This window comes from Etheostoma spectabile, chromosome 4 (assembly GCF_008692095.1).
Source record: "Etheostoma spectabile isolate EspeVRDwgs_2016 chromosome 4, UIUC_Espe_1.0, whole genome shotgun sequence".
Taxonomy (NCBI): Eukaryota; Metazoa; Chordata; class Actinopteri; order Perciformes; family Percidae; genus Etheostoma; species Etheostoma spectabile.
In genome coordinates, this window is record NC_045736.1 from 27,444,987 (window position 1) to 27,470,243 (window position 25,257).

The 25,257-nt window shown below is 39.6% G+C and overlaps 1 protein-coding gene across 1 annotated transcript in view; it reads left to right on the plus strand.

Annotated features, from left to right (window-relative positions):
* LOC116687325 (caM kinase-like vesicle-associated protein) overlaps positions 1–25,257 on the plus strand; it is a 39,639-nt gene that overhangs the window by 7,903 nt on the left and 6,479 nt on the right. The window contains exons 2-5 of the mRNA XM_032512638.1: positions 21,926–22,033; positions 22,154–22,285; positions 24,476–24,550; positions 25,117–25,255. Of these exons, the coding sequence (XP_032368529.1) occupies positions 21,939–22,033; positions 22,154–22,285; positions 24,476–24,550; positions 25,117–25,255 (441 nt within the window). The 5' untranslated portion in view covers positions 21,926–21,938. The remainder of the gene's footprint in view (positions 1–21,925; positions 22,034–22,153; positions 22,286–24,475; positions 24,551–25,116; positions 25,256–25,257) is intronic.

Genomic DNA, 25,257 nt, shown 5'->3' on the forward strand with positions numbered 1-25,257 from the left:
CTAAACACATGTAACTAAACACAGGGCTGGAGATAAACTAATCACAGATTTCAGTAAAAAAAAAAGAGTCTGGTGGAGGTGGATGCCTCCATTAGTGTTGAGGATTCACACCTCAGTCATTCATCTACCACCTCCCACAGCACTGACCCCGTCACATGTTCTGAGTCACTTGGTGCCTCGCCACTGCTCCATGCTTACTCTCTCAGTGTTGTATGTTAGATTCTCTCTCTCTCTCTCTCTCTCTCTCTCTTTCTCGTCATGAAGCACACCAACGCACCAAGAGTAGATTAACTGTATCACTGCCTAGACAAAGCAAGAAAACAGAGGAAAGTATATTTAGGTACAGACTGCTACTATTGACTGCAGAAAGGCCTCAGAGACGGGTTTTTTTTTTCATTCATGTGGGACGAAAAGAAGCATGAGTCCAGCTTTATGGTGGATAGTAGGTTTTTTTAGAGCGCTGAGCCCAGTCTTCCAGCCACATCACCTTATCTGAGAAAGGCTAAGCATGAACCAGAGGACCAACCCCCGTGGGCTCTCGGTGTTATTACCTCAATTTTTCTAGCCTACTTTAGTGCTGTGAATATGGATTTAAAAGAGTCGTTCAATTCAGACTGGCTTAATTGTGCCTGCACAGTTGCGTGTTATTCCTGCCAGGAACATTGTCGTCATTAAGATAAAAGTAGAACAGAGCAGCATGTCACATATGACATAAAACAGCAGACGGACAAATGAATGAGAGGGACGCAGTTTTTTTTTAACAGGGCTTATGTCACCATTAATATTCATCCTCTTAGCACCAAAATGTATTCGCAAGCCATATAATGGTTGTCAAGACACTTCACTCTAACCAAAGATATTAACCTAATGATGGCACCAGAGAAAATTTCAGGCTACATCTACAATACAATTGGTGTAAAAATGAAGGTCCTTTGCTACGTTTACCCCATGAATTCAGACTACTCCGGCACTGCACAGTCCCTAAAACTGAGAAATTTGGAAAAGCTGCTGCCCTTGTTTTGGTTTGAGAACTCCGGGGTTGCTTTGTAGTCTAGATGGGCATAAACAGATGTTCATCCTCTAAGGACCATGTTTGTACTATTCAGTTGAGGTGGAGATATTTCAGTCTGGAACAAACTGGTATGACCACATCTGGACCATCATTGCTTGCAAATGTTTCCCTGAATATCGACATCTGAACATCTTAAAGGGCTCATTTTATGCTTTTTGGCTTCTTTCATTTCATTTATTGTGTTATATATCTTTTTTGTGCACATTATAGGTTCACAAAGTGAAAAAGCCCAAAGTCCACCCCAAAGTTACTTATCATCTCCAACAGAAAACGCTGTTCACAAACTGCTCCAAACAGCTCTGTTGTAGTCCAGCCTTTACTTCTGTGACAAACGTGCGTCACTTTGTAACACGTTATAATGCTCGCCTAGCTGCTAGCGTGGCACGTCCTCATACTTCTGACCGGGTCGTTAGTCCTTACCTAGCTACTGCACATGTGCGACTCCCAACAAAGATGGAACAGAAGCGAGATGATTCCTCCGTAGCTAAAACAGAACACACAGGGTGAAAAGAGGAGCTGCAGCAATGTGCAATACAACAAACATATGGTGTTTTCTGAAAATTAAACCATCTAAACCTAATCTGATACAACCTCTAAATACAATCATGAACCCGAAAATGAGCATAAAATGACTTTAAATTCCAAGATAAAAAATTTGACAACAGGAAAAGCTCCATGTATTAATCTGAAAGGACATGATTGAAAGCTTCAGGATACCTTAATACGTTAATATGTCGTGAAAATGGCCATGATTATGTAAGACAAGACAAGCTATTCATTTTTAGAGCCCATCCTTCTACATTTTAAGCTATTCAGCACAACAGACTTTTTTCTTTATGGAGGCAAGAAACTACATAAACAAATGGGGTGTTGACAGCTCTGCTTGATGAAGTAAACTGTTTTCTTGGATCAGATGATAATTTGGTGATGGAGCGTGCATAATTCACATGTCCTGCCTGAATTTTTTGCTGAGTGGATGTAAACTAGTTGGGGTTCTTTTTCTCTTTCTGCTAGTTTCCCTTCTATTTTCGGGATTGACCCGTGCAACTGCAGTTTATGGAAATTCCGCCGTATGTCCTTTTTTCCACCGGATTTCCATACCTAATGCTTCCTTTCTGTTGGAATATTTGGAGCCAGCATGGGGCTCGGGTTGGTTAGGCTCTGCTGAGGAGCAGGGGGACATGACTGGTGACAGGCTGGGCTGTGATTTCACCAGGACCATCAAGGCCATATGCAGAACAGCTCAACCCCCTCACTGGGTCTGTGCTTAAAATGGGCTGCTACACGGTAGCACTTTACAATAAGGTACACAAAAAAAGGGTAGTTACTGTTTTTGTGTACCTTATTGTAAAGTGTTACCTGTGACACATGTAATCAGCCGTTGTGAGGAGCGAGAGCGTGTACTCCCAGCAGGCAAAGTTCTTCATATGCCACCTCTACCGCAGCTAGAGGTGCCCCTCTTCTGCTGCGTCGCCCATGTGACTTCTGTATAACCATGGAGACTGGGATGTGGTTTTGCATTTTACCCTCATTTGAAACTTGTAAGGCACTGCTGTGTTATTCAGTCTGCTATTGTTACTTTGATTTTCTACAAGCTACTCAGCAGTTTCTCCGACATCTGTTTACCTGCGCGCAGCAAGAAATACACCTCCACTCTATACCGTCATTTGAAAAGCAGCTAGAACAGTGCAAGCTGGCTTCTCTTGCTAAGTATCCAAAAGCACACAGCAGGGCAACAAACCTAATTTTCATGAACATTCTGTCAAGAGAGATTACGCATCCCTCATCTTGCTGGCTTTTCTCCCCTAGTAAGAATAGCTTGTAAATATGAAGAGGCTGTGGAGAAAATTACAGAACTGACTTAGTGTACAATAAGCTACTGTAGGTGGAAACTAGAACTCAGAAACCTCTCTCTCTCTGTATATATATATATATATATATATATATATATATATATATATATATATATATAACATCTATAATATCCTAATTTTAAGGACTGCACTGGTGTGGGTATTAATCCCACCATGTCATTTTGCAGCCAAAGTTTTATAAGTGATGCAAAAACATGAAGGGTTATTATTCTCAAATATGACACAACCAGAGAATGAACCTGCTCTCACTGCACATGTCCTAAATCATCAGGGTATGACAGTGTTTTAAAGACCTCTGCAAACATCCTGGGTATTTATGCCTGCAGCTTTTTTTCTGCAAAGCTTCTGCCAAGTTGTATCTGATCTAATTAATTGCTTTGCAGCAATTTACCGATGGCTCATTTGCACATGGCTACTCATATATTATGAATAGCCATGTGTATATAAGTGTATTCATATTTTGTGATGACTGTTGAGGTGAAACTTTGTGCGTTTATTCATCCAGTTATGTCATTCCCAGTTTTTTTATTTCAGAGTAGCAAAGATGATTAATTTTACAAGCTCCACGCTGGAAATATACTGTACATTTACGATGGCAACCCCACCCCCCACAGCACACACACAAATACAGAGTAACAACTTATTTGAAAATGTAATGCTTTCCTTTGCTCAGCCTCACAGTTGTGCCAGGGGAGAGTGCGGCTGTCAGATCAAGGTACTGTACTGTAGAAAGTTGTTACAAATCCTGTCGGCAACACATGCATACTGATCAGCCTGCTTGATACACAGTACTTCCTTTACAACAGTACAACTACTTTAATAGAAATCCTTAGACGAAGGGACATTTCTTTTTTGTTATATTTTTTTGGGGACTTTTCTAACCTTGTTGCACTTCCGTTTTTGTATTGTTACGTACTGTTAACAATGCAGCGCAAGCTATACACACTCCCACACAGACCATTGTTGTTTAAGCACGCCCACTGATTTACCAATTAATCAAATCTAATTTCAAATATCATTGATTAATAAGGAGCTATTTCAACTTTCATTCTTTTTGACAACAGTGGTCTTTCATATATTATGTAGTAGTAGAAAAATGTTTACTCCAACATGTTATGGTGTCAATCCAGTCCGGCCAATACAACTATAAAAAATAAATGACTTGGTAGCCTACATTGAAATGTGGGAGGCTTTGAAGCATTTCTACCAAAACAATGGAGAGATTTTTCTAAAAAGATTTGAACTCTGCAACCTTTGAATGAATGAAAGATATAGATTTTAAGCAGAGGGAATTATGTATAGGCTATTTGTCGGCTTCTTAAGCCATGCGTTGCCAATGCGCATCGGTATGACTTATGTTTTAATAGTTTTCATTTGCTCTCACGATCGCTTACCACTGCCAGGGTTGCAACTGAAATAATTGGCTAACTGCAGTTTATGGAACGCACAAGTGTAATTATGGTCAGATTTTGTGCCTGACTGATGGAGAAGTGATATTGATAAGAGTTGTGATTTGAGCATCTACAGCGTCAGCTGTGTTTTTACCAGCTTTCCTTCCTGTTTATTGTGTTTTGGCTGTAAAAACGTGTCTGTGTTCTTCATATTTATGTAGTATTATAGTTTGCTCTTCCTATGTAAAAAATGGGACTCTGGTAGATGTTTGTGATTGATCATGCTGTGCAAACACCGCCTATTTAATGTGAATGCACGCATTGCTGGATTGGGAAACCCTGGGTTGGTTGATCTAGTTGTTGACCACCGTCGTGACAAAGCTTATGCGGGACCACGGTTGTTAGGTTAGATGAAGCCAGGTAACTGACATAAATCCAGGCCATGTTCAACTTGCTTCGTAGTACCGGCCTCTGCTAAGTTCCTTTGGGGAATCATTGTAAAGATTTACAAAGAATACGTTTATGGAAATGTCTTTCTAACTGGGACGTGTTGGGACCGATTGATGGTGGGTTTGCTATTGCAAATTACGTTCAACAATATATCCAGCTAATTTGTATAACTCACATAACTGTATTGTGTATGAACACTCAACTTCACTTAATAACATATGTGTGGAGGAGCAATATCGTTACTCCGCAGCGCTGTGGAGATAGGTCTGAAAATGTGAGACTTCCACAGCAACAATGCAATACAATCACTACACAGTAGGCCAGAATCAGAGGTTGATGCCTAAGTGAAGCCAAAACCTCTTGATAGGCCCCTGGTGGTTGGTTGCAGTATAGGTCATAAACCCCGCCCCCTCCATGTTAGCAGAAGTGTAGTCTATATTGACAACATTCCATTTCCAAGATTACACTATTGCCGGATGTCCGTTACCTTCTGCTTTCTCTGTGTCGGGATTTTAAACGCCGGTGAATTTGTGCGGGCTTTGGTTAGCTTCTCCTCTGATCTCTGCAGGGGAAATCCAGACAGCTAGCTAGACTATCTGTCCTATCTGAAATCCTTTCTGTTGAACGGCTAAAACATCCTTTGAAGTTCTTTCCTGAGGCTATTTTGCAGCGGCCCAAGACGATTGTGATTGGTTTAAAAAAATGCACATGAACCAAAGCGAGACTAATGGAAGTAACATGGACCAAACTAAACAAATATGAGTCCACATCAAAGAAAATGTTTACAGTGTTTGTCAGACTGTTTTTTGATTAAGTGTTCATTTCTGTGATAAGTTTGTTTTTTATTAATTATTTGATGCTATTAAAATTGTGTTGAACGTCATAATTGAAGGCTGTGATTGAATCGCGGCTCCACCTCCCAATCACTACTACACAGATTCTGGCTTCAAAATTACAAGATAGGATGGCCTGTATCTGAGATGTTTTGGCTTATGGAAGGGAGTGAAGACGCATTTTCTAGGCTTCTCTCCAAAGCAGCAAGCATTAGAGAGAAACTTCTCTTTGATTTCACACCAAGCCCCAAGACAACAACAGCTCTGCAGCAGTCCAACCCATCAGTTTCTATATCCTCCAAGAACCTCATAACACACTTCTAACAAGCAGCGGCATGGCGCCCTTTCCATGAGGCTTCTTCATGCTGTTGAGTTGTATTCGCTCTCTTAGAATAAAAGAGAATTTAAATGAAGATGGAGACAGCATTCATTATTGGACTTTGGATGGAGAGCTAACACAGTGTTAAACTGGTTAATTGTGACTAATAGTCTTGTGTACAAAATTAAATTGTATCTGTTACACCGCATTGTGCTGATTTAATTGGTTTCTAACTTAAAAAAAAAAAAGAGGTGGAGTGAGCCAGGTCGATTTCATATACACATAAGTTTGCCCTGCCTTTGCACAACAATATTAAACCTCCTATGCTGCAGTATTCCTATTTTTGCTGACTCACTGGTTTAGCTGAATTTCAAAATCTACTCCACCAGAGAGAGATATATGGCAGTTAGTCACAGGACGGAGAACAGCAGATCTGTAAAAAAAAAACATTCCCTTCATACCCGATAGGATTAACCTGAGTTGAATTTGGAATTGGCACAATTACATGTTATTGTAAGCTTGTTTTTGTAATGCATATTTTGTATAAGTTTCAGCATAATTTTATCTTATACCATGCTTTGAAATGTTTTTGCTAAAAAGTGCAGCTTTTGCACTGCCCCACTCCCTGTAGATTGATGCTATTTCATTAGCAAAAATACATCACATAGAATGAATCTAAACCATGCAGATACCCACATCTTCATCACACATGCATTGCCTTTGAGCAAAGTAATCATCTTAGCACATTCAGTTTCAGTTGTGCTGGACTTCAGACAAAACCCTCCAGATCTGCCTTGTTTTAAACATCGGGCAACGGATGCAGCTGCAGCCTCCGACCCCCTCCACTCTGTCAAAGGCATTTTCATGCTCTGAACTTCCTAATTTTCAGTTTCAGTGAAATGATGATATAAGAAGCCTCCTCACCCCGGTGGAGAATAGAGCTGTTCAAACTGAATGAGAAGAGAGAATAAAAACTAGAGCCAGAGTGCAATGGAACACAGAGATACAGCAGAAACTAATGAGAGCGTTAGCACAATCTATTTACTTTACACATAGGAGAACATAACAGACTGGGTGAGAGGACAACGAGGATGGTGCTGGGAAGAATTTGTTGTATTAGAGTTAAGGGAAAACGTGATCTATTTAGTTGCCTGCAGACAAGACCTTGGTCTCTTTGCTAGAAAGATTATGTCAGCCTTGTACAGCCTTGTCTCTGTAATGAGACCTTGTTGCATATTTATGGTTGCCAATGTCGGCTGGTCTCTCTGTCAGCCAGGAGATCAAGCCACCACTTTAGTCCAAACTGAAATATCTCAACAAAGTCTGTTTACCTAATTCTACCACTAGGTGTCACACTTAACTCAGACTGATGAGTGAGACCAAAATTATAGTGGTTAACAGAACAAGTTTACACTTGGCCTCGTCTTTTCCAGCTCACCTCTTTTGTTTTTCTTAAAATCTGAATGTTTCCATATAGGTGGCGTGGTTTTAGTTTTCTTTTTATATTCTAGGACTAACTCTGACATATAACGTCTTGTCACTCTAAAGTGTAACAAGACGATAAATGGCAACATGAACACTCCCCCCCCCACCCCCCCATAAAATCAATTATTTTTTTATTTTGATTCTCTTTTTTCCTCATGTCTCTTTTATCAAGCAAATAAACCATGGGATGATTGCAAATTTATCACCCAATGTGAAACGTTTTCACAGGTGAAGCTACTCTACTGAGATCCTAGGTTTTAGCTTTTCTCCTTCCTGGGCTTTTACAATGAGACCAGTGGAAGCAGATAAGATTAGCTGTTGCTGCAGGTAAGGATTTGATGGCACCCAAAAGTACAAAGACAAATATTGCCAGAGAAAGAAGACTGACAATCTAAAACCTCTTGCATGTGCTCCTTTTCTTTCATGAAGGCAGGGAGCATGGTAGGTAGTGAAAGGCAAGAGACATATATTTTTTACATGTCATTTAGCAGACGCTTTTTCTTCCACTAGATGCATTCAACCATGAAGGAATAAACTGCAAGCACACTACTATATATTACACATTTTATGTTAGCCAACTATAAAGATATTAACAAGTCAAAAAGGTTGGCATTGTCGTAGTTAGTTTTGTGAGAAACTGCTCAGTGAGTGACATCTCTTGTCTCGCACAATATAAGTTACCTAGCTACCTAGCTAGCTAGCTAGGTAGCTAGGTAGCTAGGTAGCTTAGCTATGTTCCATGAACAATGTAAGTTTTAGTCCACTGCTTTTTATTAGCCTAATGAGAAAGAACAAGCAAGAACTGTGTTTCATCGTGAGTACATCCCAGTATAATCACACACGTATGCGCACACACACGTGCACACACACACAAGCTTCAGCGAGACGCTACTTATGCAAATTTTGGACGTGTAGTCTTTCTACAGTTTTACGACAGACTTACTGTAACTGTCTTGACTAACAAAATTGTATTTTCAACTGACAAACATATGTGTACACAATTCAAACAGGTACTTATCTTTCACCAGTAACGTCCATACATATTTTTCCCAAAATAAAGTCCTATGGTGGCCCACCAGCCTCTCCATAGGCTATAATTGCCTTCTGCTGCGATTAAACTATGGTGCAACACCATTTCCTTCAAGTTTATCACAGGAAATAGTTCTTTCCACAATGGGTAGGCATTCACAGTGGTGTAGTATTGTTTGCTTTCAAATGTTATAAATTGACTGTCTCCTCCTGTCAGTTTCATTAATTGAATTTACTGCTCACTTTTCCGATATCAATTTCACAGTCAGCACTCTGACGGGACTTTCAATTAGTGTGAGCTCGGCATTAAACCCTAGCCTAGCTTTATTTATCCCTGCCTTTAGATGATAATATTTCATGTAATAGCGATTTTATGCGTGGCAATTAAAGTTTCTGTCCACTCAAGCAGCAGGGAGGAACGGAAAGCTGAAAAGGCTGGCAGTGCAATGACTTCTGTTTGGCAGAGAAGAAGTTGAGCTAAAGATTTAAAGGGAAACTTAGTTGATCATGTGACTAATGCAATTTTTTAACTGCCAGTCATTAGATAATTTATAGCTTTTAACAATACAATAACAAAATGCACCATTACAGTCACTTTTTCAATTTACTTGATGATAGCATCTTTTAATTGTTTCTAATGGTAATTTAATTAAAGTATACTGTTTATTGATTGAAATTACAATTTACATTTGGTTTGCACAAATGGAGAGATGTCAGAGGGAATGGGCAGTTTGGGGGTTACAGTGCCTTGCTCAAGGGAACCTGGCAATGCCCAGGAGTTGAAATGTCATTCCTCCAGCTACTGATCCACACTCCATACTTTTGTTTTATTCGGGGACTTGAACCAACAACCTTCCGGTTCCCAACCCAACTCCCTATGGACTGAGCTACTACCACCCCAGGGTGTATTTTGTTTGTAGAAAAAAGATGGCTGAGGTTAGGCATTAGTCTTGAATGGTTTAGAACAGCCCATTTGTCTGGGGATAGGATGTGAACAAAATGGGTTTCCGTTACAGACCAGGAAGTGAAAACCCCCTCACAGCAGACACATTTATGCCATGGGTCAAGTCAATGCTTGTTTGACCTTTGTTGGACCCACTAAGAAAGCTTGCTTTTTATTTCTAAAAAGTATATATAGCAATTATAATTTGTGTACGAAAATAAATACAATTTTAGATTCAAAACTATTGCTACAGCATTCATTTGACACTTAACATCACATTTTCAGCCCTAATACATAGTAAACAGAAAGAATAAAATGGGAATAGTCCATAATAAATCCTAGAAATAAAGCTTAAGGGAACACATAACATTCCCTTTTATTAGAAACAGAATGAATTTTACATGAAACCATGATTATGTACTTCCATACATATTGCCAACACTTTAAGAAGCGTAGTTCATAATTTAGCATAACAACGCCACTAAAGTTGAAGCCTGAGTATTAGTAGTAATTGTGGGTGTTCCTGTGGAGCAATTTCTTTTGACTGTGTATTCAAGTTGAAACCTTGAAACCTGTTATGGTTTATTTTCGCCAATACTTTGGCTTTTTTTTGCACAAGGCAGTCTGTTTTCTCTTACGTTATCAGTAGAAATGGAAACAATATCTGTGTGATTTTGCAAACGTCGAGAAGAACCAACGGCCCTTTACAGGTAGCAACTGAACTTGTTTATAAATCATTAATGGGGCTGGACCAAAATGTCAGTCTCAGCAATATGCATGCATGCTAGACCTCTCACCTAACATGCTAACCCTAACCTCCCCACTGGAGAAAAATCTCTTGGTAATACCAACCATCACTGTCCTGTACCAGTACTGTAAAATGTGGAAGCAGCTTTTAGCTGCTATGCTGCTCAGCTCTGAAACCAACTTACTGGTTGTATTAAAAGGTGCTTCAACTGTGCAGCTTCAAATCTAACCTTAAACCCCAACTGTCCTATGTTTTTTGTTCTTTTAGCTGATGAAATGCACTTTTCAATTTTTACCTTTTATTTATTTTCAATGTGTTCTTTTGTCTACTCACTTTAAAGCACTTTGAATTGATGTGTATGAATCATGCTACATATGACTGAAGTTGTGATCCAAAACACTAACACAAACACTCTCCATCAGAATAAAAATGACACAAAGGTACAGGAGTTTAGACAGCAGAGACATTTCTTGGGCTAAAAATAGAAATAGTGTCTGTATCCATTGCAAATAGGAAAGAACACATATTTTCTTAGAACATTGCATGCAGTATATGGATTCACACTGTAATGCACACGTGAATTTGTGCACTCAGGCGTGCACTCAGTTCCATGCACTCACACACAATAATCTCCTTCAGGATGGATTGTCTGTAGCTGTTTTATCAAAATAAGCCAACATTTGTTTTCACGCACTCCATCGATAATGCACTTATAAGCCATCTTACCTGAAGAGTACACTGTGTATGTATATATAGGCTTTCTATTTTGCTCTAAAGCACCCTCAGGCAGCCATATTGGAGGTCAACAGTCGCCATACAGCCGTGGGTGGTGTGCAATTCTCAACATAAAATTTGGCGTCTCAGCAGGGTTCAGCTGTCACAGGGATTTATTTTCCTGCTTCTGCTGAGTAACTGATTACTTAATTGCTTCTTAACTATTTGCTCAATTTACTGGAACTGTTGCCATCAACATAAGTGCCAGTGTCTTGTTGTAAACATAATTACTTACATTAGATTGTAAAACCAAATTATGATTCCTACTATTGGCTGCAATTGGGTACATTGTTAAATTAGCTTATAAACTGTTAAATTAGCCTGTAAACTCAAAAAGCTAACCATCCATTTCTGTGCTAACTCTCCTCACGCTAAAACTAGGGGATTTGGGATTCTAGACCTTCTGGCACTAACCTCAGTTGTACACTATCATCACATTGTGTACATTAGAGAGTTTTTTTAATTTAATTATAGCATCACTGAGTATAGCTACATCCAAAACCTTCTTTTTTAAGCATGCTGCATTATTACACAAAGCTCATTACTAATGGACCACCACGATAGTGTATGGTTATTTTATAGTTGGGTACAGGACACAACTACAAATCCAATATCAAGTAAACTTAATACTTTAGTAGTTAAGCAGTGCATTGCTTCAAATTACACCAGCGCTTTGGGGGCAGCCCATATTTTTTAGGGGTGGGAAGGTACTAGCCGTCAGATGCACGTGCAGAAATGTACCATAAATACCTTTCAATTCATACAGAGAATATTTAGCCAGGGACGACAAAGAAACAGAAAATAACCGCTCTTCGCATTGCGTTCAGTTGATAGACCGGTGCGGGACATGCTAGCTTGGTACAGGGGTTTGAAGTGAGGCATTTCTTCTTTCTTCTAGCCTACTGACAGAGCACAAATGCGACTTCTGTTGATTTTAAAGTTGTCTTATTCACATGCTGTGTGTTCAGCTGGCTCGCTAACGTTAGCCACGGCAATGTGTACATTTAGGAAAGACCCAGTTTTTTGTTTGTTTGTTTTTAAGTTAGAGGGTGTATAATGAGCAGCTGAGGTCAGGAGCTATGTGAAGCTACCGGCAGCTAAGCTAACGTACTGTAGCTGCTGTATGGTCAGTAATTCCCTCCAAACTGACTTCTTGATAAACCCCAATGTTTTTTGTTTTTTTTAATTTCAACACAAAATATGACACATGTGGGTGTGGCAGATTTTATTTTAAGAAACCTTAGATGAATTAGGTGATGAGCACTAATGTGCTCATTGCAAATTACTTTTGCTGCAGAGATTACTAAAGTCAGCTAATGTAGTGTAATTACTTTTTCACTGTGTAATGTAGGCTAATTTATCACAGTTTTTAAAAAACGTACCCAACGCTTAGTCTACATTGAACGCGTAACACATGCCAACCGTTCGCGAATCGTATGTGCCGCAGAATGCATCTTTTAACTTGCTACACCTGTAGCACACACACGTCAGACGAGACGCTGAGTTTTTCCTTTAGGATTGTTGTTGTTTCTGCAGTTTTTTGGAGCCGGCACTGCACGTGAAAATGTAAATGCTGTCAGCTGTCATCAGAGGTTGCAGGTGAGGGAAACAAGAAATTGACAATACGTTCACTGATAGTCATCAAGTTATTTACTGTTTATCGGTAGTTTCATTTAAAGGTGCCCTGCCCCACAAAACCATTTGTACTGTGATTTTGTGTTATATTGTGAATGTGAAAATGAACAGCTACCTCCTCTGTCAGCTCTAGCCACTGAAAAGAAATAAGCGGAGAAATCAGACCATTTACAAAAGCTGGTCATGTGTCCTGAGCTCATTACTATTCATGAGCTCGCCCAGTTGCGCTGGGTAAAGGATGCTGATAGCCAGAGGTGGGTAGTAACGAGTTACATTTACTCGTTACATTTACTTGAGTAAGTTTTGAAAAAATTGTACTTCTAGGAGTAGTTTTAAATCACTATACTTTTACTTGTACTTGAGTAGATTAGTGAAGAAGAAACTGTACTCTTACTCCGCTACATAGGCTACAAGGAGCTCGTTACTTTCTTTTACCCTTTGGTATTCTACGCGTCATTGTTTACCCCAGCGCACGTCTCATTTTAATGTTTTATTTGACAGGAGAGAGTCTTCCGCTTAAGGCTCTACCACGTGACTGTGTTCCACCAATCAAACGGTGTTATGCAGTCACGTGACCATACTCGTTCTCAGCGGCGGGACCATAGACTGTATATTCTCTGGGCGGGACGTTGTTAGCTACAGTCGTAGCAAAACAAAGAATGTCGCCAACAAGCACACGACGTGGAGGAACCCCCGGCCTCATAGTGAAAGCTGGTTACCTTTTAGGAAAAGTGGAAACGCAGTAACATCATGCGGCGTCTTCAGTGTCGACCAAAACAAACGGACATGTGAGCACTCAACAACATCTAACCTGAGGAAACGTAGCGGTAGTTTTAGTTTCTGCTGTGGAGAGGTGGATCTTTCTCTTTTAGCATACATACTGTATGTAACGTATGTTTTGCACATGCAGTGTCCATCCAAATTTAATGTGACAAATCTCTCACTTAAGCTATTTTGTAATTAATAAATTAATTTTAATTTATTTTTATTGATTGGATGAACTATAATTTGCCTAAATATGATTATTTTGTATTTTTGTCTGTCTGATTGATGCTTGTGTTAAGAAATAAATCAGACGTTACTCAACAGTTACTCACTACTTGAGTAGTTTTTTCATCAAGTACTTTTTTACTCTTACTCAAGTAATTATTTGGATGACTACTTTTACTTTTACTTGAGTCATATTATTCTGAAGTAACAGTACTTTTACTTGAGTAAACTTTTTGGCTACTCTACCCACCTCTGCTGATAGCCAGGCTGTCACTGGCTAGCTATTAGCCAATCAGAGTCAAGCAGCTTAGCTCATTGAATATTAATGAGAACTGGCACAAATCGAGCTGAGTCTTCGTGCGGGCTTTCTATACACACTGGAATGGCTTGAAACAAAGTAACCAAGGCATTTTTTCCACAAAAAAAGAGTTACAGAGTGGTCTACAGAGTCCATGTTAGAACTTCAGACATTACCAAAAAAAATACATGCGGCAGGGCATCTTTAAGCATACACACCACTACGCATTGGTCTTATGTCCGGTGTGGCCAGCTTAATTGATTATAGAGGAAGCGTAGGGTTGGAATGTCCGCTCCACGTACATTTTGTGTGCAATGCAGGCAGCCCGTTACACTGGTAATAATTGAACTGAACTTCCTGCTTTGTTCATTTATTTATTGATTTATAGTAGGCTTACTTATTTTTTAAAAGTGTAAATGAGCATAAACATAAACAAAATAATTTAAATCATATGCCAAAAATCTTCACACAGTAGCATACATTTTAAGTGCAGGAAAGGAAATATCTCTCCCCTGGAAGACAAGTCAAGCCCACTATTACCATTCATGCAAGCAGCGTCAGCTTATCCTTATTCCAGCTTGAATCTGTTTAATAATTGATGTTACAAAACCAAAGCATCTCATATTCACAATGTCTTCATGACTTGCAGGTTAAATAGACAAAATGGAGCAAACAGTTCTGCTGGTCTTAGGTTATCTGTGTCTGTATGTCTTTGGTTATCTTGTTATCTTTTGTTATTCTTTGTTATACAGCCATTTCCTGTGTGGAACAAACATGTAAGATGATGGATTTAGGTGCCGACAGAATTAAAGAAGACACTAAAGGAAGATGCAGTCATTAGGTATATAGTGAGCAATTGTGTTCCAAATTTTAAAGTCACTTCTTGCCAGCTAATTATGCCATTTTTGCCAATTACACTGATACAAAAAGAAGCCACTGCCTGTTGCCATCCTGTTAGTCAGTTTTGACACAATGCTTCCTCAGGTTGTAATGCTCACAGGCTCTGAGCAGCTGTTAGCTGGCTTATAATCACTTGAGTATAGTTGATAACAAAAAATCATGTGCACTGTCCTTCCTCGTTAAGGCTGTGCTTTTTGTGTACCTTCTCTGGAGAAGAAAAATAATGGTATGTTTGGCAGCAGGTGTAGAAAGGCCAGTCTGCCAGTCCTGGGAGGCTGAGCAATATATCAACTGACAGTGCAGTATGTGTGACACGATCTTACCGTCTCACCTCCGCTTTAGAAGCTGTAATTTTCCTTGTGTTTCTTGTAGAGAGCTGGGTTAAGCCTGTTGTGTTGTTGCTGCAAGTGATTCACCATAGAGGGGCTCCAAGTGTGACTGTGAGAGAGTATTGGCACAGGAAGTCAGAAGGGAAGAAAGCGAAGTGGAAAAGAGTGAAGGTTTTCTCTAACTGACTGTGTGCTGCTGAATAAGCCACTGCAGTGTTTTTCTTTTAAGTGAAAAACGCATCAATAAATGTAATGGATTTGTAAAAGACTCACTGAGTATGAGGCTGAAGCAGACATCACACTGAACTGGGATTAGAGGAGGACCAAGTAGAGAAGGCTGGTATTTATTACAGCACTGCCAGAGCGGGCATGCTTCTGCTCCAAGCAAGCGCCCCGGGACACAGCGATTCCTGCGTAAAAGAAAGACACGAACCGCAGGCCCAGTGAGACACATTGTGGAACAGGAGACTGTCACCCATGAATAATTAATTCAATTGTGTATGTGCCCTCTTTTAAAAGTCTTTGCCACCATTCATATGCTGCATGCTGCTGATTGACTTTCGGTCTCTTCATTTATTCCTCTTACTGTTGTTGTCTTCCTGCTCGTCTCCCCTGGTTATAGACCGTTCACCATAACACTCCACCAATCAAATTGGTCACTGAGTTTGACTGCCCACTAGCCAAAATGAAGGCCGACGGCTCCTCCGACTGACAACGGCACAGAACACACCCAACAAACTCGAGTCACCGACCTCGTTGACTGCCTGACAATGTGCAACGGCCTATAACCGGGTTGGTGTGTCAGTGCCTTAAGATGCAAACCTTTACATCAACATTTAAGAAGCCACTTCTCATAAAAGTCAAATGTAAAAAACATAATTCTTGGAAGTTGTAGTAATGAGGCAGTGTGGTGATGTTGCAGAATGTTGTTTCTTCTTCCCCAGAGAAGTACTTCCATGAATACATTGAATCGCCACTGAATTAATGCAGTAAACACCGTATACTGTAAAATAATATATATATATATACTCTGTGTGTATATATATATAAATAATATAAGTACTAAGTACTCTGTATTTTGATTTGGTCTTCTTGGGTGCCCATCTCTTCTAATTATATAGAAATATTCAGCATATTCCGGTGCGGCGTTGTCAGAGGGACTTCCAGGGTCATGTACTGGCAGATTTAGATAAATTGCATAACATCAATATTCCACCTTGTGCATGCCATTTAAAGACTAAATCTCAGCACTAATGGATTCCCTTGGCCCTTGGATCAGGCCTTTATTTATAAAAGTTCACTCAGAGTCAGACAGCTTTGACATTAATGGGATTTTACTGTTACTGTATAGAAAGCATTAACAATCATTAGCACATTCATAAATGTGCCTGTTGTAGCCTTGGAGCATAATCTCTATAAGGGCAACATTACATTATACATGTCTAAATGAATTAAATGGTCGGTTTCAGTTGTATGAGCATCACTGCTGGGCGGCCTCCATGTTATTTAAAAAGGACTTTGGACTGTGGCTTCCCTACACTCACACACACTTCCCACCTTGATGTCTTGTGTGTTAACACTTGATGTAAAAAGGATTTTTTTTTTTCAACAATTAAGGTTAATACCTGCCTTTAAAATGCCATGTTCATACCGGTAGCTTAAATCTCTACTTTTGCAAATCTGATAGTATGGGAAATAAAATCAAGTCAGTCATCAAATCAGATGAGATTCACTACATTCATGTCCACATTTGTGTCCATAGTGCTATTCAAGTCACATCTCTGACATTGCAGCACAATCTGAGCAGAAAATGTCATTGGCCGTCCTCCATGTAACTAGGAATTAAAATGATTTTTTTAGAAAATCTGAATTTAAAGCACAGGTGGAAGCTGTCTAAAAAAGTGTCAGTTCTCCAATCACAGAAGGAATCAAAATCAGATTGCAGGGTATGGTTAAACCTTTTACATTGAATATCCTGGTGAATTAGTAAGTGTACTGAAACTTAAAATGTAACTGCCCGTGTATTAAAAGGGCTTTTAAGTCAAGACAGATCTGATGTGCAGTAGGCCAACAATAACTCGCTTTCTTGTTTTCTATCATTCTCCAGTCAGTTATATTCTCCAGTTATGTTTGCTTCAAATTTAATAAGCATAGTTTCCTTGCGCCAAGATAGCATGAAGCGACCTATTTGAGCATCTTTCTCACACTGATTTCTCTTAAGACCTACAGAATTGTCCCGTGCCCATCTGTGTTGACCTTATCGCCTCTTTTCAGCTGGAGACAAAGTACTATTGCAGTCTCTCGGGCAATTCCAAGGGATCAGCAGGGATGAAAGAAAATGAATGTCAAGGATGTTTATTCCCTAATAGCTGGCGAGTCTGTCCTTGTGGGTCTGAGGCTTCAACCAATCCCCAGAATCCCCAGAACAAAGGGAAAAACTGAACAAGCGAGAGAGAGAGAGAGAGACAGAGAGACAGAGAGACAGAGAGGTAGAAAGAGAGGAGATGGTATTTTAGATGGCTGAGATGAGGTTTGTCAAAACCAAAAAATACTAGTTTTTCAAAGCACAGAGTAAAGTGTTCTCAGGGGAATCAACACAGGACAGGACTGTGAGAAAACGCTCACTTCAAATTTAAAGTTGGAAGTTTTTACCAATTATTACACACACTTGTAATTATGTACAATTTATACAGCAGGTTTTATTTGATCATATGTTTTATCTAGCTCAGGTGAATGTTGTTGATGGAAAATATGTAGTTTGCATATAAGTGAGACTCAGCACTGCTTATGTTTACTTCAGTAAATCTGTAATGGCCTGCAGTCAGCACCAGTGTGATGCATTGGGTCTGATCTTGCCTGTGCATCATCATTTAGTAGCAGCCGTGCCAGAGGGGGAACATGGGGGACGGGGTGAAAGACGGACAGAGATAGAGTCAAACAGTAAATGACAGATTTTAAAAAACAAGGAACCACTTCTCCGTTTCTGAGGAATTTCATGGTGGGATTAGTGAAACGACTGCTCACTCACATACGTAAAGGCTTACCATACCAAACAGATACAAGCCATTTCCCCATGGCGTAGCCCAACATCATACCACAGCAGCAGGTAAAATAATCCCCCTTACTGCTGCATTTCAAAGTCTTGACACAGTGCACATAAGTGCAGCATTTAGCCAGATCCTAAGCTTCTCCCAGACACAAGCGCTAAAAGAGTTCCTCATCGATTTCAACAGACACAACAAAAAAACGAATTTGCTCGACTGCTCGCCTGGCTGGTGGACGTGATGCGCTTGCCTAATAAGCCCAAAATCTTTATCACTATTCATCTTCCATCCTGTAAATCTTCACTGCATCTGCAAAAGAAATCATTGGTGATATAGCAGTGGCCCGAGCTGGCAGAACCAGGATCACACACTGGGCCATAAAGCATCACACGCCATCGATTGGTGCTCTCGGAAGGCACATAACAGTCAGAAAATGGGGTGATAATGCTTGAATGTTGCTGATGGTGGTCAGTCCAAATAGGCCCATTATGCAGCCTCTGTTATAAGATACCGCCGACTGCTCTTTTCACATGAAATGCTTCACAAATTCTTCATCCATTAGAGGAATTCACACTTTTTAAAATGGGAGTGGCTGTCATAGATACTTTGTCTCTTTTGATCTTTGATTAAGTAATCTGGCTTTGGCTGTGTTTTTTTTTTTTTACAGTTTTATCATGAACCTGTAAAATAAAGGTATCGACTGAGGTGCTCAGAAAGCTTTTCCAAAACCACAAAGGCTGTGTTGATCAGATGGATGTCTTCATTTGATGTGCTAGATTTCATCATCATCAGCATCGCTCTTTCACTCTCTGTTTCTCTAGTCTATTTTCCCTCTCCACATTTCAACAACTCTCTTGTGGACTGTTATAGCTAGCTAATTGCTGAATATAAATGTTTTCTAGATTGTCCCTACATGCCACTTAATGCCTTTCTTCTGTCAGAATTACTTAATGGCCCTGCAGAATTTTTTTTAAATTCTTTGCAGCACAACTTTACCGAGCCAAAGCATTTACCACAGAGATACATTTACACTCGGCCGTAAAGAGAAACATTTACACATGGCCGTAAATTTCATCTAACAGATGGGGGGGGGGGGCCCATAAACATTATAGGCTATCTATATCTTGCACCCAGTGTGGCACAAAGCCTGACGCACGTGTCTTTCCTATTTTAAGTTCAGCAAACACAAAAGGCATAAACAATACAGACAAAGTTGTACTTGTACAAGATATGTGTAGTTGTGGAGCTCCAGTAAGGGTTAGGGTTAGTAGGCTGGTTTTATTCACTTCAAACATCAGATGAAGTGATTCTTTTCTCTAACACAGATGGTGCTGAATTTAGAAGTGAGCCTCATAGCAAGAAATAACTAGTCAGCCAACTGACTAAAGTTGAACATCTTTATGTTTCATTTACACACAGCATAAAAAAGCACAGCGCTTTCGCCAGATAAGTGACAACTTTGATCGGCAAATTCTAAATCCAATCTAATTCTCTATCCAACAAGCTACCATACAAGCTACGTAACTTTATAACTTATAACATAGCGGACTCATGGAATAATACATCCTTTTTTTTGCCACGACACATTTTTAATGACTGATTATCATCTGTATTAGATTTAAAAAAAAAAAATTTAAAACAGCCTTGCCAGGCTAATTTATGCCACCAATCGATTCTCTCTTATCGCAAAAAGAAAGCTACGGTTGAATTTAGGAAAAGAAGAATGGGGTTGGGTTTAGCAAAAGAAGAACGGGACGAGAACGAGAGTTTAGGAAACATGACATGCGGGACACAATACCCAGTCTCCTGGGTGAAAGTCCTGTGTTTTACCCATAAACCACCAGACCAACCTCACTGTGTGGATTTACACCCTGTCATACTACTGCTACGATTGTAAATTTACACGCAATCGCAAGGTAATGTAAGTCAATGGAGGCCAAACGGCGTTCAGATACACTAAAAAGCAAATATGCGTCTTGATAACACGCCATTAATGGCATACGAATTGGAGTGTCATACATACGCCATTTCATGAGATCAGTCTGCCCACAAGTACCGTTAAACAGAAGGGATAAAACGAAGCAGTGGAAGTAGATATTATATACAATACACTGCGTGGTTTTAATGATATTGGTCCTGACCCCCCCCCGCAATCTCTGCCCATGCATTCACAGTATAATGACAGTGAGAGAGAGACAAGAAGCCAGGAAAGGTCAGCCCTTCATACTCACTACACAACACAGACTCAGATGAGAAAAGGAAGGTCACAGTTTTGTCTTTTGTCTCAAATTGTCCATTTGAGACATCTCAGTGCCGAACCTCGTTCATTTACATCAGATTACAAGTCTGTTCGTGGAGCTACAGTGAACAGATTGACCTTCTTACACAAATACTTCTTATGTTGGCTGCTCTCATTTAAATGTGGACATCCATCACCTAGACAGCAGATTGATCTTGTATTGCTCAGAAATAAATATTTTTTTACCCTTTATTTATCTTAAGAAATCTTGCAGCACAATCATTTTTCAGCCCTGCCCTTACCCTCAAGCAGCTTCGCACAGGCTACAGACTATTCACATCGCACTGCAGTGTTGTCCTGTGTTGAAAATGATTTTGAAAATAGCTAAGCTATGCAACAGCCACAATGAAATGCAATATTACATGAAACAACTCTACTCCCCAACACTGCCCCACATCTAAAGTCTAATACGTAGCTATTGAACCTGCCTACTTAGCCGCCATAGTTGTTTGGAGAGCACTTTTCAACCATATTACTGTTCACAAGTTTTGCTTAGTACATATCTTGGTCATAAAAACTAAAGGGGTTCATTTAAGGGATTTTTTTATATCAAAATTAATTTAATTTTTTTTTTGCTGATACTGCATATTGTTGTTAGATGTTCCAACTCTCATAAGAGTATGTGGATGTTTCTTTTGAGCTATAGACAAGATTCTAGGTTTTAGCCACATACATGCACACTCTCATTGCGCGCGCGCACACACACACACACACACACACACACACACACACACACACACACACACACACACACACACACACACACACACACACACACACACACACACACACACACACACACACACACACACACACACACACCCTAACTCCACCTAAGCTGACTATAAAACCATTAATTCTTAGTAAAACATAACGTGCAGTAAAGTTGCAAAGGCTGGTTTCAAATTTGACTCCATGCGGCACAGAGAAGCTTAGTTTATAAAGAACTAGTAAAGTACTTTAAGTCCTAAGTTGCTGTCCCTGTATTTATTGGAGATTCTTCACTTGATGCTGCGGTTACCTCGCTGGGCTCTCCGACCATATCAGCTTGCAGCACGCTCTGTTCCCTGACCCCTATGTTTTGCAAATTTCACCCCACAAAGAAATACTGGCACATTCAGTCCAGACCTTTGCTTTACTGCAAAAAAACCTTCCCCTAGTTGTTTTATTACTTATATAAGTTATATATTAGCATATAGACTGCAGTCCTTTATCAATGCAGGATCATTGGATCTCCAAAGCGCTGCAAAGTACAGAAAGTGAAACAATCCACTACATTGATACTGACCCTGGTGGCTGTTTTGCTCTCACTTTTGAAAGGCTTCCTCAGCATTACTGGAGGATCTTTTGTCATCATCCAGTGTAATATAATGGAACAGTGTGACGCCAAATTGAAGAGAAATCATTAGCTAGGTGGGACGCCAGGACTTACACCCTGATAGATTGATAAAGCGTTATTGTTCATTTCATTCTCTCCCTCTTCTGTCTCTCTTTCTGTTTCTCTCACCACAGGTCAGAAGTTGCCATGCCATTTGGCTGTTTAACAATCGGGGAAAAGAAGGATTATAGCAATCCTTCGGACGTGACAGATAAATATGACCTGGGTCAGATAGTAAAATCGTGAGTATCTCAACAGCTTCTTGACTTTTGAAAGATGCATCATCTACTCTTGAGAAACCATCATGTCTGTGTTTATTCCCTGTAAATGAACCATACATGCCATAACATGATTCTTTCCAGGGAGGAGTTCTGTGAGATATTCAGGGCCAAGGACAAAACTACAATGAAAATGTATACATGTAAAAAGTTCCTGAAAAAGGATGGAAGGAAAGTCCGCAAGGCCGCGAAAAATGAGATTGTCATCTTAAAAATGTAAGTTATTCATTGTGATTAATGTTTTCTGGAGTCTAACATCCGGTGTTTAATAATGCATTAGTGATGATACTGTCAATTCCCTTACTTTTTTGTTTTTCCCTATTTCATCTTAAATACTAATTTCACAGAAAAAACAAGTTTTGAAAAGAGAAACAAAAGAGAAAACAACTATACTTTAATAAGAAAAGTCAAGTGACCTTTCTCCTTTTACTGAGTGATCACACTAAGCCACTGTTTCTAAAAAGCTTGTTTATCTCAACTTCTCTATGATGATCTAACTTTCAGGTAAAACCCACATTACCATAACCTGGGCCTTATCAAACAATTTCTCGCTGACATCAGGCGAAGCAGTGGAGCAAGTTGAATATGAAAGTGTGATTTCTTTATAAGAAGCCTTTATAAACATGAATTCATGTTCCTCTGAAAATTACACTTCAGACACCTCAATAACAGGGATGTGCACTGCTCCTGTTTTTTTATCGTCTAATCATCAATGGGGGGTTTGAGTGGAAATTCAAATATGATGACATTGTCAAAGGTTGGGAATAATTGCTGGCAAACAGTAAACGCATCTTTGAATATAAAATAAAAAGAGGTGCTTATTCATGTTTTAATCTCCGTACATTTGTTTGTTGTTGTTACTTGCTGTATTCCAGCAGTGATTGTACTGGCAATTTGGTTCCTTCTCAGTGAAGAGTTTTTGATACTGTTAATACCATTGCTTTAAAGTCCCCCTCCAGTCAAAAATCTGCTTTGCTTATTGTTCTTGGATGTTGTGCAGAGATTGACACAACAAGGCTGTTTTCATATTCATCTGCTGAGGGTGAAACGTTTCTCTGAGCTTTATTTAAATCTGAATTGAATGCATATACAGTATATTCATAGATTCTGGATCTGTTATTGCTGAGAAGGAGTACATGTAATTTGATGATATTTTAATGGAGGTAATTGAATTTTTTTTCTGTGGAAAAAAACATGAGGCACATTATTTTTCCAAGTATTTTTATATGTTTAAATATGTCTGTCGGGGATCTGTTATTGTGTGCATTTTTTGTTTTTGATATTGGCAATACCTAAATTAACAGACCAATCCTATGGAAGGAAAGAAAAAAAGAGTGTTTGATAGAAGTGTTGGCAAATGGCTGCAGTGCAGTCACACTTTACTGTACTTTACAGATATGTAAATCTGTACTGCATACTTTTACTCCACTACATTTCCCCAAAGCATTAGTTACTTGTTAATTGCAAGAATTGTTTTTGCATGTTGGAGTGAAAGGTTCTTTAAAAAAATTATATTTGTTGTTTGAATTTGATGTGTAAAAGCACATGCATTTTTTTAGCTGGAAACCCCATTGTGTGAAGGTTTTCCTTGCTTGTTGTCTGTGGCTGGTTTTGCTTTGCATTTGTGGGATTCTGAAACCTCCTTAAATTCAGGAATTTAATTTGTTTATTCAAAGTCAAAGACAGTCCAAAGTAGTGCTACTTTGCAAATGTTGTGGGTCTGAGGTGTATTTCACAATGTAGCTGCAAAGGCTCTGCTGCTTTCTCCGACCCACTCTGTCTCTGGTCCTGCCATAGACTGTATGATGATATACAGTCTATGCGTCCTGCGCTTTGCTCACTCAGTGTGTGGTGTGAGAGGGGGAGTGGCGAAAGCCATTGTGTGCTTCTTTTACCAATGTTGATAAATGTTTTGCAATTCTAATCCAAACAATGTCAAACTTGGCACCACACTAACTTATGTGTGTAGCAAGACACCTGTCAAGTTTGAAATCCATTGGACTAATGGTTTGAGAGATATGCGCATAACATACACAGACAGACAGACAGACAGATAGATAGACAGACAGATAGACGTTCCTGTAATTTATAGATAGACAGTATCTTAAAGGCAACAGGAGTAATCTGTCAACTTCCTAGGGGTTGACAGGCAGGAACAAAACTATTTATACTGTACATATGGATGGGCAGGTAAACATGCTGATGTCAGTGAGATGTGAAGTAGTTAACTGATCATGCTCTCAGTGACTATAGTGTTATTTATGAGCATTAAAGCAGGTCTTTACATTATTCCTCCAACTGAATGACTGATGCAGACATCATCTTCTATGTGATTCCTTACCTCTCTCTCTCTCTCTCTTTTTTTGTTCATTTTTCTGTTTTGTGCTTTGTGACGCATCTCCTCAGGGTGAAGCATCCCAACATTCTCCAACTGGTGGACGTCTTCGAGACCAAAAAAGAGTACTTCCTCTTCCTTGAACTGTGAGTGCAGATGTCTGATGAGCAGGGAAAAAAGCTCTCTGCATGTCTTTGTGGTAGCTCGGGCCTGCTGCAATGTACTGTATGTGTTGATTATACACTCGTGGGGAATGAGCTGTTGTAGCCTGAGGCCCTGTAGATATGAGAACAGCGCTGAACTCCGCTCATTTGGCATTCAGATATGAATGCTTGCTAGCTGCTCCACTCTCATCAGCATGTGTTCTTGGGGAATTTGATGCATTTCCATGGATATTCTAAATGCGCGATAGAAATGTAATGTTGTCAAAAACGGTTATTCTTTGAAAAATGTAATCAAAATTTCACTATAAATACACAATGTAAGAGGTTCCTATATTTCTATCTGTATTTAGTTTCTATAAATAGCTGACAATATAAATTAGATGGACTAAGGGGAAGAGACTGGGGGATGACAGAAAGGTTACCAGTCAGATTTAAAATGATAACATTGCAGTTACACGATGCAAATCTTTCAATGCTGAGAGAAAATCACTTTCATTACTTTCAAGAACAAACATGTAAAGCATTATGTGTCCTTCCTTATCCCACAGTGCAACAGGCAGAGAGGTTTTTGACTGGATCCTGGACCAAGGCTACTACTCAGAGCGAGACACCAGCAACGTGGTGCGCCAGGTGCTGGAGGCTGTCGCCTACCTCCACTCGCTGCATATTGTTCACAGAAACCTCAAGGT